Raw genomic sequence first — 17,817 nt, forward strand, 5'->3', positions numbered from 1 at the left:
CCCCCGGCAGAGATTTCCTTGTAATTGACCAGGGAGTAGCAGCCATCCGGAGCTCTTAAACCTCCCCAAACAACTTGAATATGTAGCCAAAGTCCAGAACCACTGGGTTCTATTGAAATTCACACCCCTGGCACCAAGAGACGTTTGTAACAAATTGATCTCACCATTTTGGTGGTGTACTACTTCTTGGGTCCAAGGATGGGGCTGGGCGTCCAGGAGTCAGTACCCATGGGAGGAATGTCTCGATCGGACCTACTCAGCACATCCTGTATTTGTTTTTCCAAATCACTTTCTGTTTTGCTTTTACTTCCTTGCTCTTTCTTCTTTCTGTAAACCACACCGGCTGCCACCGTCAACTCTCTAACCTGTTGTCTTCCCCTTACTGTGTATGATCTCATTTATTCTGAAATAGCCCTGCTAGTGAGGAAGGAGCCAGGCTTTTGTTCCCTAAGGCAAATCAGGGGCCTGCAGATCAGAAAAGATTTTATCTGCCATGGAATTCATATCATTATTTTACTCTTATGTGTTTAAACCAATTTTCATTTACAAAGTGCGTTCACTTATTTGATCCTGTGAAATCGTCACAGCAAGTCTGTGGTGACGGTATTCTCGTAATCGGGGTGGCCACACATCCTGATTTGCCTCGGAACAGTTCTGTTGTCTCAGCCTAATTATTCATAGCTTTCACTCTCCAACCAAATGTCCTGGTCTGAGCCATAAATTATATGATCACCATCATATAATTGTGGTTATTTATAACCATATAACCATCCTCTTGTTTTCAAGAGGTGGCCATTGAAGCTCATAGAAGTTAAGTAATTTCTTCGGTCATGAGCTAATTAGAAGCACGGACAAAACTCGAACTCATGTCCCGTGTCTCTAAACCTCTGCCCATCTATGGCGCATCTATGAAACATTAGATCAGACTTACTGACTTACTCAAGCTTTTCGTATTGGTGATGAAGAAACTAAAAACATGGGGGAGAAGATCTCCTAAAAGTCGCTACTAGAATGTTCCCCTGGAAGGAGTGCAGAGCAGAGAGGGCTCCTTGACAGCATTCTATGACATTAGAATGGATGGGTGAGGTATCAGTGAATCGCCACCTCGGCTGGTACTCGAGAGCCTAACTCAGCCAAAGAAGGTATAAGCCCTGACAAATGGGTATTTGGAAAAGAAAGAGTAAGAAATTCAGAGTCCAAACTGCAACATCTGAGAAGTGGATCTGAATGTTATTTACAGTGTACTTCTGAGCACAGGCATTGTTCAACCATCGAACAGGTGGAATCATCCTTCTTACTTCCCTTGTGACACAGAGCAAACTGTGGCTCACTGAACGTTCTGACAGCAGGAACTCACAAGCTGCCTGTGACTCACATTTATTTGTTTCCTTCATTTTTCACATGAGTGAACCGAGGCTCATAAACAGGGATGCGGGGGATCCAACAAGGTAAGGTATTTGAATGTGTTCCAGAAATCCTAAAATGCTGCCTATTATTATTATTACCAGCAGCAACAGCAGTAGTTAACAGATAATGATGATCAGTTGATGTAGGATAGAACCGTGCATCCTGGAAACTCTGTGGGTGACCCCAGGCTTTGAATGACACACCGAGCATACAGGCTGGGCGGAAAGGAGATCTCTTCAAGGAAGTGTTGAAGATGACCTCTCCGACCCTGGGTGGGGTCCGGCCGGCCCCAGTGGCTTCCTAGAAACCAATCCACCCTGCCCTGCAGAAGGGGCGCCTCAGGCCCCAGACACCTTCAACAGGAAGGCCTTTCTCGTGGGAATCACGTAGCCAAGAGAAATGTCCTTTAGGAATACCCGATTCTGTAGATCAGGACCTGGTTTCCCTAAAATAAAACCATGCGTAACCTGGGCAGGATCTTTACTTCACAATCATTTTCAGCCTTTGCTGGCCCCTATGAATGATAACCACAACCCAGAATTTCATAAAAGAGGGAGGGAAAACCAAGAGCTTTCCTATCTAGGACACCTGTGTGGCTCAGTCTGTTAAGCATCCATCTGCCTTTGGCTCAGGTCATGATCCCAGGGTCTGAGGATCCAGTCCCACATCAGGCTCCTTGCTCAGTGGGGAGCCTGCTTCTCCCTCTGCCTGCTCTGCAGGCTGCTCCCCCTGCTTGGGTTCTCTCTCTCTCTCTCTGACAAATAAATAAATAAAATCTAAAAAAAAAAAAAAAAGAGCTTTCCTATCTGATTTTTTGTCCCATCATCAATCTGGTTTTTGAGCTAATCATGAAGGCCTGCCTGGTTCTCATGGATCACTTTCCTTTAGGGACAGAACAAATCACAACACAGGCATTTTAGAATTCTTTTGGGGGCCCTGAGGGCTGTGCAGTGAGCTTTTTACATAAATGGAGAAAACCTTCCAAGCTGCGAACATGAGGTTCCAAAGGTGCAGGCAGAATTGGTCTCTGAGCCTAGTAGTGGGGCAAAGGGCCCTTTGGCTCTAAATAGTCAATTTGTGTTTCAAAGAGCTTTCAGGAACTTGACACTATGAAACTACCTGCCCCCAGGAAATCTGAGAAAGTCCTAGAATAGCTTTCTTGAAGGAGAGCAGAGAGACTCATCGCTTTGTTAAAGCTCTCCCTGCTGATTCCCTAGGCTACAGACCGGGGCGCCAAGGTTCAGGGCACCCATTCCTGGCCCTTGGTCCAACGCTGCCAAACTTTGAGGAGGACATGACCTCTGTCATTACCTGGGTCTGCCAAAGGACCTGGCAATCTTGCCCAGAGGGGTCCCCAAAACAAAATGAAACAGAGGCCACCTTTGAGGGGAGAGAAACAGGCTTAGCAAAGCAAATGTCATTAAATGACAGGTGTAATTTCTATGGATAATTTTGAAAAATAAACCTAGCGAAGGTAACACCTAGCGAAGAAAATGTAACAGACTTTTGTGGTAGGCTGGGTCAACTGGGACAGACCACTTACCCAGTGTAAAGGAAGTCACAACCTGATGGGTTTGCTTTTTTTTTTTTCTTAAGGCATCTGAAAGATACCAAAGACCAAAAGGTGGTTATCAAGGTTTATGTAGATCTTACACTTTTTTGCGACAATCTCTCTGTTTAATTAGCTTGGAAATCAGGGTAATTTGCCCCAAATAACATCGGTCCCATGGCAGGGAATACACAATGCCTTTCAAATGCCACCGGGAGACCTCTGAAAGGTACCAAGGACTTGCGCATTTCAGGGAAACTGCCCTGGAAGGGTATTTTTCTCATTTGTGAAAAGTCCTGGCGCTCAGGAAGCCGGCGGACTCCCCTCCCCCAAGTGCTGGCGATGCTTTCTGCACTGCCCAGGAGGCGACTCTCCTGCCGCCTCAGGTTTCCCGGCTTCTGCGGTGAGTCTGCAGGGGCGAGGACTGATCAAATGTTTCTTTCTTACACCCCACCACCGGCGGACCGGGAAACGCCGCCTCCCCACCCCCCTGCCTCCTCCATCCTTTTCCCTCCTACAGGTTGCAATGAAGTGCAGCAGTTTTGATGGTAGATCCTTTTGCCCAGGGAGCAAGGCGGCTTCATTCAGTTTGTTCACCGTGCTCCTTCATCCCATTCTGCCCCAGGCTGACCTGGGTTTTCCCTATTGCCAAACCCTTAGCATTTCCTAATACTACCCTGTGGAATCATGATTATGACAGTAACAGTAATGTGGGCAAAAGGAGTGTTTGCTTTCTGCTTTGCGGCTCACAAAGCAAGAAACACCTTTGTTTCTTTCTGCTGTTCTTTGAAGCAGCTCTGAGCAAACCAGAGAAAGGACGTTTGAAGAAATGTTATCTTTATTTTGCCAAAGAGAATTGTATCAGTAAGCTTTCCTTTTCTTCCCTTCCCTCTCTTGCTTCCCAATTCTATAAGAAAGGTCCACGGGTCCAGCCACGTTGCTGCCATCTCTTTCTACCTCCAGATGCCCTTAAGGACTAGCCAAAATCGCACGGGCACGACTCTGGACGGATCCGCCTGTTCCGTAGCTGGTTTACCAACTCTCCAAGAAGACGGCCACCTGCCACATTGCACCTGACTCCACGATACCCGGGAGCCCCGAAGCGAGGTTGTCTGGCTTGCGGAAAGGCCACCCAAGGAAGCGCTAGGGCCGAACTGTCCTCCCTGGGGAGGGTCCAGCGTCCCAGCTCGGTCCGCGCGGGCACGCGAGCTCGCGCCGCAGGGAGCCCGACTGCAGGAGCGACAGGTGCGGCGGGCGCCCGGACGCCGACCTACCTTCACGAAGAGTTCGATCTCGGGGTCCCTGTCGTCCCCGTTAGCTGTCGCCGAGTCCGTCATGCCGTCGGCGCCCGGGGCCAGGGTCCCGGGCTGGGGAGGCGCCACCCCTGCGGCGCCCGGGCCAGCGCTCTGCGCTCCTGCTTCTGCTCTGCGGGGCCCTTCTTGAGAGCGGCGCTTACTATTATTATTATTATTATTATTATTATTTTCTAATCTATTGCCCAAGCCGGGAACAGCAGTGTCTGAGAGATCAGTGTCCGGAGAGATCACATGCAAAGGAGGGAAGCCAGAGGGGACGGGGGGCAAGGGGGAAAGGTGGGTTCAGGGATGGCAGCAGGTCCTGGGAGCAAGCAACAAGTGCTGGGCTGCAGGGAGGTGTCACAGGATCCGCGCTTGTCAGCGATCCCCGCGTCGCCGCCAACGCGCCCAAAATAGCCGGNAAGGCGCGGCAGAGCCTGGCTGGCCCAGCCACCGGGGCGGGGGACCTTATGGGAAACGTAAAGGGAGGGAGAGGGAGTCCAGAAGAGGAAGAGAGGAGAGGAAAGATGGGTTTAAGTCTTAGGCTTCATTAATGATGCTTTAGCTGTTCCAAGTTACTCCACTACCAGCGTTACGCACCACAAAAGCCCCTTCCCTTCCTTAGCAGCGCTCCGAGTGGGGAGGAGCTGGGGGGGGCAGAGAAGGAGAGGACCCCCCCTTCCCCCAGTACAAGCCATCCTCCTGCTTTGCAAATGGAGGAGGGCACGGGATGGGGGTGGGCAGGGCTGGTGTGTAAGGTAGAGGAGTGAGCCAACCTGGTCAGGTGCAGCCAGAGCTGAGGACCCGTGTCTTTCTCATCTTCTGGGCTTGCTTTTCCTTCCCTTTCTTTCTCTGTTCTCTTCTTTCCTTTCCTTGCTTCCCTATTCTTATTTCCGTTCTCTATTTTGCAGTGAAGTATGATACACATGTGGGGAAATGCTCATAAGTGTCCAGCTGGAGCACCAGATGAAGAAACAAAATGTTAGCTAGGAAGTGCCTCCTGGTCTCCCCTCTCTTCCTTTCCCTCGCCTTCCACCCCCTCTTCCCCCAGAGTAACCATTATCCTGACTTGTAACAGCACGGGTTAGTTTCGCCTGGACTCTTACAGTAGAGATAGCACAGACACTCCTTGATGTCTGGCTTCGTTTGCTCACTTGACATTTGTGAGATTGAACCCTTCTGTTCTGTGTAGTTGGTAAATCATCCATTTTCACGGCCACGGTTTATGTATCCATTTTTCAGTTGATGGACATGTGCATAGCTTTTAGTTAACGACTACCATGGATACTGCCGCTATGAGCGTTCTATAAAGCTTCCTTTGGTGATACATGGACACTTTTCTGTTGGGTATATACTTACAAGGGGAATTTACAAGTCATAGAGTATGAGAATGTTCTTCTTGGATAAACACTGCCAGATGGTTTTCCAGAGTGGTGGTACCAATTTGCATTCCCACCTTTCATTTCTTTTAAAAATAGGTACTAAATCTTTTGCATCTGAAATCTGGTCAATTTTTGTTTGTTTTCTCTGCCTTCCCTTTGCCAGCCCTGTTTGCGTTCTGGTTGGCCTTGCTCACGAATATGTGTGTATGTCACTACTGCTTTAAGAAAAAAAGTAATCACTGAATAATAAAAATGGGGAATAGTACTTATTATATGCCAGACAAAAGCACTCAGCACTGTGTATCTTCACTTGTTGAGTCTTTACAAATAGTGTTATTATCCCACTGTTCAAGGTGGGGAAACAGAGGTTCAAAGTATTCAAGGAGCTTGTCCCTAGACAACCAGCTAGAAAATGGGGGATTTGAACACAGAAAGACTGAGCCTGTGCTCTCAACGACTCTACGAACTGCGTCTCTCCAACTTAGCGCACACTGGGTAAGTCACTTTGAAGAAGCAAAGACACCGTCCTGGTCTGGATGGAGAGTAAGATCCATTTCCGGCTAACAGTCCCATGGAAGGAAGACAAGCCTGTCACATGAATGGGGCAGATGCAAGAGCTCTATCAATCAGCATGTTGATAGATTATTCACCACAGGCAGAGCGGGTAGAGGGAAAGGCCTCATAAAGCAGAAGGCACTTCGGCTGAACCTCCCTGACTGGTCAGGTGGAGAAGACGGCAAGGTATCCTGACCACCCTTTATGGCAGGCTGTTTCCCCATAAAGTCCAAGTACAAATGCTTCCTTCTCACTGAAGAAACAGTCACCAGGCCCAAGTGTGCAACCCTCACAGTATACCACAGCTCAACCAAGGGGAGGTTTCATTGCCCTCTCTTCCTCCTTGGTTTCGGGCTTACATCACCAAAGCCTTTAGAGAAACAGTCACCTTCCCAACGGTAGCTTCTGAGCCAATGACTGCATACTCTGCGAAGGCCAAGGGCGCAGAGGGAGACTGATACCTTCACCGCGTGCCACACAGACTCATCACTTTCCTGCTCTGGACTCTGGTCAGTGTTTGCAATAGCAAATGTGGCAGAGGTAAATAAAATTATATGCTTATGCCTCTGAGGGCTATTTATTTTTAGATGAAAGATGCTTTACATGTGTGATCATTTTCTTGGCTATGATCCGAACAATGTCCGCTATGACCTCCACTCTCCTTAATTCCAAACCTAGCCGGGTTGGCTTCTATTTCATCTTCTCCAAATAACTACTGCTTATTGGAAAATGGACCAGTTCTCTTTTAATTTCTAGCTAATACCTTCCCTTTGGACACCCCTCCAGACAACTGGTAGTTTTGATATTATAAACATTCATGTTCAAAACAAACAAAAGTAAGTCAGCTTTGGTGATAAAATATTTTTGTGCATAATTTCTAGTTTTCAATTCCACATTCTGCTTTAGTTCAGGATAAAAAGCCTTCATTTTGTACCCTTTAATGTCAAATCATAATTGGTTGCAGTCAATTACAGCTTTGTCCAGAGAAAAACACCTCCTTGATCATAGACTGTACTTCTAATAATCATAGTTTCACAAAGTTGGTGCAAGTTTTGGATAAATATTTACCAGCAAAGGACTTCAAAAACATCTTTAATGCTCACTTTGGCTGCACATATACTAAAATTGAAACAATACAGAGAAGATTGGCATGGTTCCAGTGAAAGACATGCCAATCTGTGTAGCATCCATACTTTTGTATGATTGTTGAAAGCAAAACTTATAACAGGTCTTACGGGGTTTTCAATATATTCAGATTGAATGATAAGACATAAAGGGTGATGGTCAAGGGATTTACATAGTGGTAAGTTTTCTATACTTCACTTGAAATGGCAAACTATGAACTCTAAGCAGATTAAGAAAAGTTAGACATGTATGTTGTAACTGCTCTGAAAGCAACAACTAAAAAAGTCATACAAAGAGATACAGTAAAAAGCCAATAGACAAATTAAAATGTAATGGGAAGAAATCTTCAAATAATCTAATGGATTTGACAGGGGAAAAAAGAGAGCAAACACAAAACTTATTATAAAATGGCACATTTTCCTCTCTGGCCTTCTCCCTGCTCGGGCTCACTCTCTCTCCCTAAAATAAATGAATAAACAAAATCTTAAAAAAAAAAAAAAAGATATGACAACTCTAAATGTATACATACGTAATACCAGAGCTTCAAAATACATGAAGCAAAGCTGATAGAACTGAAAGTAGAAAGGACAAGTCACAATTGTAGTTGGAGACTACAAAACTTTTCTCTTAGTAATTGATAGCACACATAGACAGCAACAAAAAATCAGTATGAATATAGAAGATCTAAACAATAACTATCAACCAATTTGGCCTAATGAACTTGTATGGAATATCCCATCTAAATAACAATAGAATACACACTATTTTTAAGTACATGGAATATTCACCAAAATAAACCATACTCTGGGTCACAAAGCAAACACTATATTTAAAAGAATGAAACAGGGATGCCTGGGTGGCTCAGTTGGATAAGTGTCCGCCTTCAGCTCAAGTCATGATCTCAGGGTCCTGGGATTGAGCCCTGTGTCCGGCTCCTTGCTCAGTGGGGAGTCTGCTTCTTCCTCTGCCTGCCACTCCCCCTGCTTATGCTCCTGCTCTCTCTCTGACAAATAAATAAATAAAATCTTTTTAAAAATTAAAAAAAAGAAAGAATGAAACAATACAAAATATGCTTTCTGACAATAATAGAATCAACTACATCAATAAAAAATGTTTCTGGAAAACCTCTAAATATTTGAAAATTAAGCAATTCACTTTAAGAAATTCATTGGTCAATAAAGAAGTCTCAAGGATAATTAGAAGATTTTTAAATTTTTTTATTATGTTATGTTAGTCACCATACAGTACATCCTTAGTTTTTGATGTAATGTTCCGTGATTCATTGTTTGTGTATAACACCCAGTGCTCCATGCAATATGTGCCCTCCTTAATACCCATCACTGGGCTAGCCTGTCCCCCACCCTGAATGTAAATGAGCATACAATGTATCAAAATTTGTGGGATGCAGCCAAAGTCGTCCTAGAAAGAAATTTATGTTTGAAATGTTCTGTTTAAAAAGAAATCAAGATCTTAAATCTAAGCTTGTACCTTAAGAAACCAGCAAAACCTAAAGCAAGAAGCAATAAAATAATAAATACAAAAAAAATAATGAAGCTGAAACAAGATAAAACAATGGAGAAAATCAATGAAACTGAAAGCTAATTCTCGTAAAAGATCAATAAAATTGATAAACTTCTAGCTAGATTTGCGAAGAGAAAAAGAGAGAAGCTGTATATTATCAGTATCAGATATGAAAGATGGGATAACACTATAAACTTCACAGTCATAAAAGATTAATAAAGAAAGGATACAGGCAACTCTCTGCATGTAAATTGGAGACTTAACCCAATCTTCAAAGACACAAACTAACAAAACTCATTCAAGAAGGAAGAGATAACTTGAACAGTCCCATATCCACTAAAGATATTGAATTCATAGTTGAAAATCCTCCCCTCGCCAAAAAAAAACCCTCCAAGCCTAGATGTCTTCCTTAATGAATTCAACCAAACCTTTAAGAAAGAAATATTACCAATTCTATACAAGCTCTTCCAGAAATAAGAAGAGGAGGAAATAAAGAACTTGTATCCAGAGTTTGTAAAGAAGTTTCACGGCTCAAAAATAAGAAAACAAACAATCCAATTAAAAATTAGCCAAAAGAATCTGAACAGACATTTCACCAAAGGAGACATGCCAGTGGTAAATCAGCACATGAAAACATGATCAACACCGTCATTGAGGAGAGAAATACAAATAAAACGATACCACAATATACCTATTAGAATGGTGAGAATAATACACACACGGTAAGCCCACGTGGTAGCAAGACTGCAGAGCAGCTGGAACTCCCGAACACGGTCAGTGAGAATGCAGGACGATACAGTCATTCTGACAAAACAGTTTGGTAATTCCATATAAAGTCAAATATAAACTAACCATAAGACACACTTGTCACCTTCCGGGTGTTATCCTAGAGCAATGCAAACTTGGGTTCTCACAAAAACCTGTACATGAATGTTCATAGCAGCATAATTCATCATTGACACAAACTAGAAACCGAAATGTCCCTCAATAGCTAAAGGAATAAAAGAATGGAGGTCCATCCATACAACAATATAGCACTTCGCGATAAAAAAGAATGAACACGTACAAAACACGGAAGAATCTTAGCTGCACTATACTAAGTGGAAGGAGCCAGTCTCAAAAGATTGCCTACGGAATGGTTCCATTTCTGTGACATTCTGCGAAGGCAAAATTACAGCGACGGAGAGCGCATCAGTGGCCGACAGGTGTTGGGACTGGCGGGGAGAAGGGGGACCTACAAAGGTGTAGCAGAAGGGAATTTTTTCAGGTGATGGAACTCTTCTGTGCCCTGTTTGTGGTGGTGGGTAGAGAGGTTTCTGCATGCATTAAAACATACAGAACCCTATATGCAAAATGAGAATTTTCTGTATATAAATTGTTCAAAGGATCAAGATTCTTAAACCAAAAAATGTAAAGCCACTGGATTTTAATTTTATATGCCCTTTCCACATATTCTTTGTTTCAAATCCTTAGTATCAGATCTCATCTTCCCATTGACTTCAGATGTATAAAACAAGTCTCTGTTCCGTGAGACCTAGTGTTCCTAATTATAGTCAATCAACAAAGTAAAACAAACCTTCACTGAAATAAAAAAAATAAAACAACAAAATAAGCATATTTAGACTGAGAGAGTGTGTGTATGTGATAAAAGGACATTTATTATGAAATGACGATGATCCTTTTAAGAAGGTTTTTTTTTAGAAATGTCTTGCCCAGCACCAGAGTATAAGCACACCGTTAGCTACAAGCTCCCACTTTTATGTGCCTAATGATTTTTAGTTGTACCCACTCACTCTGCCCAGGGTAGCGGCTATTTCTAAGAGAATTAGATTGTCCCTCTCTGACATTCTTCACAAAGGATCTCTCGGAAAATCCCAAGGGCTTGAGGTTCAAGCTAAAGGGACCGGCAGGGCTTGATGACAGCTGCAGAAACACCAGTGTCTCCGTGGGAGGACCGGGTGGGTGTAGACAAGGGGAGGTGAGTCCTGGAGTGATTACACCCACGTGAAGTCACAGGCTGGGCATGAGGAGGGTTAGTGTGGGCTGCTAGCTCTATCTATTCCTTTATAAACCAAAGTGCCCTTGGACATGCCGAACATGACCAGTAATCTTGGTCCCCACAGCAGTCTACCTACAGTCTCCCAGGGAGGGGCCTGGGAGCACACGGCACTAAAGCCAATTGTCCTTGTCAACGACCATCACTCATCCACTGATTCACTCATTACACATTCTCTCCACCAGTGTCTTGGGGGCGTACTGCTCATGCTCATTCGAGAACCTTCCGAGAACAGGCATGGTGCCTCTTGTCTCCTGCCGATGAGCAATCTTTGCTCCTGCATTATGACTTCATGGATTACCCTATGCCTTTTTCACAAGAGTAAAAGCTCCTTGAGGACAGGAATCCAGGTTCGTGTCTCTTTTGCATGGCCCTCAGAACACAACGGTTCCCTGCTATAGACTTGTAACAACAACAACCAAAAAAAACCACTTGTAAGCAAAGTGTTAATAATCCAAGTACAGTGTACATGTTGGAAAAAATAATCGATAATGGAATGAATTAATGAGTATCTGGCAGTTCTTTTATTCACAGCGTCCTCCCCAACTAAGGATTCTGCACTTTTTTACTCAAAGGCTGACATCAGTGAAATGGACATTACAGAATGGGGTTTTTATAAAGATTTTAATTTTGAAGTAAAACATGGGAAAGAGTTACGTAAGAATGAGAAGAGTTAACATTTACCAAGAGCCCACCATATGCCGGAAGCTCTGAATCGCGCCTAAGCTTGCTTCATCTCTATAATAGCCCGTATGACAGGTGCTATCAGTCCCATTTCACAAATGAGGAAGCAAAGACTTAAGGAGGTTAAGGAACTTGTCCAAGATCACACAGATCATTCTAAACAACGTAGCCGGTGTTCTGACCCGGGTCTCTCCACCGCGAAAGCCTGTCTTGTTAACTCCCGTGCTTTCCCGGGTGTGAGAAGTAGAATGCATTCGGAGGAGGAGGCTGGGGTGATGATAAAGACTTAGCAATTGCTTCTTGAATTGGAGTCAGTGAATGACTGATCTTGGATATGGAATGGCTGGATCTGGGGATTCTGGAACCCTCCTTCACTCTGCTTAACCTCAGAGACACCAGAGACAGAGCTGAAAAAAGAAACAGGCACCACAATGTGGCACAGGAAAAATAAACAAATACCTAGCCCCTACAGAAAGGAAAACCATGGGAGACAAGAGGCCAGAGAAAAGTGATCTGAGGTCATGTTCTGTTGCAGCACCATGAATTTTTGGCAGGATTTACTGCTCTGGTAATTGTCTCACTTAATGGCAAAGTTCATACTTTAGTCACAGCAAGATCACATTAAAATACAACTATTACACAAATATATTTTTAAAAGCCTGGGACAGGATCCAAGATAAATACATGTGTAACAAAATTCCAAAAAAACAAAACAAAACTGTTGACCCATATTACTTTTATGCACACATCTAATTCTCTTTTGGACAACAGGCCCATCTTGCCAGTTGACCAGAGATAGCCTTTAATAACTCAAAAAAGGGCATGGTATTAAAAAGGACACCAGGCTGGGGGAGAAGCAAGATAAGGAATGTTGGGGAGGAGGAGTCATCTTGTCCACCAGGGGACAAGAATACAGAATGAGTTGAAGAAAGTGGGCAAATGCCCATGACCAAACAGATTAGAATTTTGAAAGGAAAAGAGAAGAGTTGTTATGACTGACAACCAGAATCCATTAGCCCTTTTGTTAAAGGACCCCTGAATTTTCCTTGGAATCTACACCTGCTCCATTAGGTTCAAGCCGAGCTTCAGGGGTGGGCAGGTGACTGGCAGGAGCAGGGAATCCCTCTGAGCCCAGTGATTGGTTCAAAATGGACACATGATCAACTTGGAGCCAATGTCCCTTTATTTTTTAAAAAAGATTTTATTTATTTATTTGACAGAGACAGCCAGAGAGGGAACACAAGTAGGGGGAGTGGGAGAGGAAGAAGCAGGCTCCTAGTGGACGAGCCTAATGTGGTGCTCGATCCCAGAACGCTGGGATCACACCCTGAGCCGAAGGCAGACGCTTGATGACTGCGCCACCCAGGCGCCCCCAATGTCCCATTTTTTAAACGAAAAAAGTCATAGACTTGCAGAGCGAGCTGCTTAGTGCTGAGTTCGTGACGTTCTCATTTACAATCTAGTTGGCAGAGAATCATTTTTTAAAACTGTAATTATCTTCTCCAGGTGGCAATGTTAGTTAAGGCTGTTTCTTTATAACTCATAGAAGATATAATACGAATCCTCAAAATGATGTGATAGAAAGAGATCAGACTTTGCTCAGATTTGGGCTTTTGTCAGAAATGTGCTCAAGAGACAATTTTTCCTTCTGCTGGGCTTGCAGAGAAATGACAATATGGTCCTGGAGCTGCTTGCACTGTCTTGCCACTGCTGAGACAGAGTATAATTGAGAGTAAAGCCAACAGAGAGAAAACAAGGGCTAAGAGATGGAGAAAGGAAGCCCAAGTTCTGATGTATTGTTTGACTAGATCTCTTGGTACCTAAAAATTGATACCCCTAGAGTTTCCTGTCCTGATAGTAAAATCCCTTTTTGGCTCAAACCATCTCAAGTTAGATTTTTTAATGTTTGCGACAGGTTTGTATCTACAACAGTTTGAACCTGCACAGAATAAAGAGGGTTATGGGCAAGAGATGGGCCATATGACCAAAAAAGATCTCAGGGCCATTGTAAGGTGGCCGTGGGTCAACAGCACAGTGTGCACTTTAAAAAAGGAGGCTGCGTCCTGGGCCACCTGAGTGGCTCTCCGTTTAGCCTCCAACTTTTGATTTCTTCTCAGGTCATGCATGATCTCAAGGTTGTGAGTTTGAGCCCTCAGGTTTGGTACTGGGCGTGAAGCCTGCTTAAGATTCTCTTCTGCCCCTTTCCACCACCTCCCCTCTCAAAAAAAAACCCTCCAAAAAAACAAACAAAACCCTCTCACTTCCATAACACCTGTGCAAACTCTTGTGCTATCCCATTGAAATTATTTGTTTATGAATCTGTTGCCTTCTAGAACTAAGACCTTCAAGGACAGAAGACAATCTCCTTATCCCTCTATTAATCACTTCTTGCATTGTAATCATCACTTTACACACCCACAACCCCAACAAATCTCCTAGCTTTTTGAAAGCAAGACTGGTGTTTCTTATGTGTGTTTCCTTGTGCCCAGCACACAGCCGGGCCTGTGGTATGTATCTAGATCTGTCTGTCTGCCTGCATTCGCTCATTCATTTGGTAAATAACTTACTAAGATTTTGTTTTATTCCCATCACTGTACTTTGCATAACAGAACCTGTTGCTCCAGTTCTTAAAGTTTACACACTAAGTAACGTGAGGAGTGCTTTTTAATAAGTTGCTGATGCTGATATCTTGATTAAGTGGAAGATTACTCCCTTGCCCCTCACCCTCTCCGCAGGATTTGCTCTCTGCAGCCCATGACTATTTGCTGTTTATCAACAGAGGCCATAGCAAAAACAAGAAAACACAGTATTTGCATGAATACACGGAAGTGAGCCTTGAGTCCTGGGTAAAAGGTAGGAATAGTTACATTGCTGCATCCCAGGGATGAGTAAATACATGAAAAAGCATACCACTTAGCTACAAAACAAATTGCGCCAATGGAAGATTTCTCACTTATTTAACTGGTAAAAATGTGTAAAGACTCATGAAAACAATTGTGAGTAAATACGCAATACTGGTAGGGAGTGTACCTTGGTACAACCTTTCAGAGGTCAGTTATCTATCAAATTAGAGGACATAGATGGGTCTATGAAGACTCAACAGGCCCATTGATAGGAAACTCTTAAGGAAACAAAGGGCGTATGTTCAAAGGTGTTTATTGCATCATTGTTTGAAATAAAAAACTAGTAGAGCACGAAATGTCCATCAGAAGACTGACTGGGTACATTTGGTGCATCCATATAATGAAGGATATCACAAAAAGAACATACGTGGAATGACGTGGAAAGATGTCAGGATACATTGTGAAGTGAAAAAGAGAATAAATTATGGAAAAGTGCATGAACTTATTTCATTTTTTGTAAAATAGATATAATTGTATATTATATGTTGTCTAGAAGGCTACACGCAAAGTAAAGATAATGGTTATTTCAGAATAGTGGGATTAGGAGGAAGAACATTTCAATTTTTACTTTTTACAACTTTTATTTTATACATTGTCCGATTTTTTTTTTTTTTTTTAAACAAGAAGTGTCTTTTCTAATTCAGTTGCAGGGAAAGGCCCAGGCGAGTCAGCTAGACTGTGTGTAGCCCTCTTAGAGCTCCCTGGGGCTCTGTGAAGACAGCCATGTTTGTCTTTGCAAAGCCAATTCCCTCCTCTTCAGCGGTGTCCCTGGATTCAAAATCCTCGTCCATTACTGAGACTCTCACACTAGTAGATCTTGCTTTCCCCTTGTCCCTTCAAAAAACACATACTGAGACCCTCCTACTGCTGTTGTCCTCACTTCTGTCCAGAGAGAGGAACTGAGTGACTCAGGCTGCGGTGGTCATATCTGCATTTTAAAAGGGCATCACAGGAGAAGGCAATTGGGAACACAGAGGCCTGCATTCCCAAAGCATCTGGCCCCCACCACCAGGCGTTTCCTAGAACAGTCTGAACCAGAATCAGGGGGAGCTTCTAAAAATGCATCTCTCTGGGCCCTTCCCACAAACACGGAATCTGAGGGTGGGGCCAGGAAAGCTACAGCTTTGATAAGCTCCTTCGGGATCCTCATGCCCCTGGAGCTTCAGCGCCCTGGGTGCCCAGGGCAAGAAGAGAGGAGAGTCTGGGGGCCGGTCACTTTCTCGCGGCTCTCCGCAGCCTGCCTACCTTATGCTGCACACACAGGAAGACCCACCAGGTTGTCCTTGACAATATCAGCTCAGGAAACTCAAGTCTGGATTCTGAAAGCACTATAAAGACCCCAAATAGAGGAGGAGGAAGAGATTCCAAAGGCAGGAGACTAGCAACTTTGTAAAATGAAATGTTTCATTCTTTCCTACTTCGCCCTTCCTGTGCTGACCGTCACTGTAACCGGTAGACTGCTCACGGCCAGGATAGCTATTTAATAAGACTGAAGGTTTAAAAAAAACCCATCGTTTGGTCCTTAAATGCCATCTGAAGCGGCAGTTTGAAGATAAGCAGAATACATGGCCATAAAATGCTATGTCAGTACAAGGGGTTATGAATTTTTAAGGGCGACATTGGCATGTTTGCGGAAGACCTAGGGTAGGATCCTGGGACGCCTACTCACCGCTTGCTGTTAGAACAGAAATCCACCAACCAACCAAAGATGCCATTTGAGATAATGCCTGAGTAGCTCCTCCCCGTTACTAGAAGAGTCTGGATCTTAAAATACTGGAAGCTCAAATTTGCCCTTAGGGAGACCCTTCCTCTGTTCTGTGGAATCAATGGTTTTCAAACTTGGCTGCATGGGGGGCTATCAGAATGTTATTCCCATCTGCCGCCACCGAAGAGTCTGCCGTCGCTGGTCTGGGTTACAGCCTGGGCACTGGTATTATTTGTAAACTGCTCAGCTGGTTCTAAGGAGCAGCCCAAACCGAGAGTGTTGCTCATTAGAGAATCTTACTTCCCACCCATGAAAGGCCAGACCTACCCTCCAGATGCGCTGAGCTGGGAAATAATCCCGACTCAGGCGCTTCTGGCTGAGACCTGGAACTCACTGTCTACGTGTGTAAGGGTGATGGCCGCCCAGCTTTCCCTACTGCATTCCACCTCCAAAACCCACCCCTGTTTTCTGCCTTCACTAGACAACACCCCTGAGCATGGCACAGGCTGACATCCCACCCCAAGGACCGCACTCCCAACTTTCTGTCTCAGACCTTCTCAGAGCAAAAGGAGCCCCAAGCTGATGGAGGCCATGAGGCCATGGGCTCAACCTGACCTGTGGGCATTAAAGGACAGAGTGGCTACTAAATTTTGGAGAATCGGATCGCCATCGCTGTGTGGTGTTGAGCAAACTACTAGCACTTAATGTGAGCTATCGTCTTTAGCGTTCAATGACATAAGAATATGAAAGGACTTGATTCAAAATAGGTGTTCAACATGTTAAACGTTTTTCCCCTTGTCATCTTACTCCATCCCAAATAACCCTGTAAAGTAAATAAGGTAGACAATATTACCATCATCTTGTGGGGAAAAATGCAGATCTAGAAAGTTTAAGTGGCAAGTCTCAAGTTTCAAACAGTATCAATGGCAAACGCAGGCCAGGAACTCAGGTGTCTTGGCTCCTAATAGCCACTTCCTTTTCCTTATTTTATATTGTGCTGTGACCTTTGCCTCAAAAGACAGCAGAAGTTTTCAAGTCTTTGACTAATATTAGAAGAAGAAAAAAGAGCTAATGAAGCAGAAAATGTTTTCCTTCAAGCAAAAGGCACTTTGACTAAGGACAAGTATAGCCATGTGTTTCAGAACGTATTGTTTACACAAATGTGTTATTTAACGGCTACCTGGCAATTGTCCCATGCTTCCGTTCCTTTTCAATGACGGAACTGCCGCAGCTCCCCTATCAATGTCTCCAGCTCTCCCATCCTTTGGATTTGTTTGCCTCTGGATATTGAATCTCTCAGAATTGTGTTTTAAAAACTCCAGGAGAGACTTGTGTCAGGGCTGCACGCCGTGTCCATCTACCCCAGCCTGTCGCTTTGACCATTTGGGCAGAAGTCACTGGTCATTTTGCGTACTTAGTCAGGTCCCTCTGAGAGTCTTTTGTCTGGCTGGGGCCCCAGCTGAACCGGTGGCTGTGTCATAGCCAGAGTCGGTCCACAATAAAGCGTCCCCACTCGTGGCCTCGCCCATGTCCTCCTTGCGTTCCAACGCTGAAGTCCTTCCTACCTTGCCAACAGTCTGTCCTGACCCTTTCAGCCGACAGTGATTTATTCCTTCTGAAACTCCGGGTCACTTT

The 17,817-nt window shown here is 44.2% G+C and overlaps 1 protein-coding gene and 1 pseudogene across 5 annotated transcripts in view; one reads left to right on the top strand and one right to left on the bottom strand.

Annotated features, from left to right (window-relative positions):
• The window catches only part of CLIC5 (chloride intracellular channel 5), a 160,190-nt gene that overhangs the window by 98,176 nt on the left and 44,197 nt on the right, over positions 1-17,817 (bottom strand). The window contains exon 1 of one of the 5 annotated variants that reach the window (XM_034648302.1): positions 5,028-5,152. The exons of 1 other annotated variant lie outside the window; for it this stretch is intronic. Coding sequence is in view for 2 of the 4 variants with exons in the window: in XM_011232834.3 (XP_011231136.1) it covers positions 4,231-4,293 (63 nt within the window). In the remaining 2 variants the exon portion in view is untranslated. Of the gene's footprint in view, positions 1-164; positions 2,010-2,950; positions 2,974-4,230; positions 4,651-5,027; positions 5,153-17,817 lie in introns of those variants that run through there. 3 more of the 5 variants (XM_011232834.3, XM_034648301.1, XM_019806347.2) reach the window with 3 other exon arrangements.
• Positions 7,286-7,386, top strand: LOC117797203 (annotated as a pseudogene).

Source organism: Ailuropoda melanoleuca, chromosome 19, assembly GCF_002007445.2.
Source record: "Ailuropoda melanoleuca isolate Jingjing chromosome 19, ASM200744v2, whole genome shotgun sequence".
Classification (NCBI taxonomy): Eukaryota; Metazoa; Chordata; class Mammalia; order Carnivora; family Ursidae; genus Ailuropoda; species Ailuropoda melanoleuca.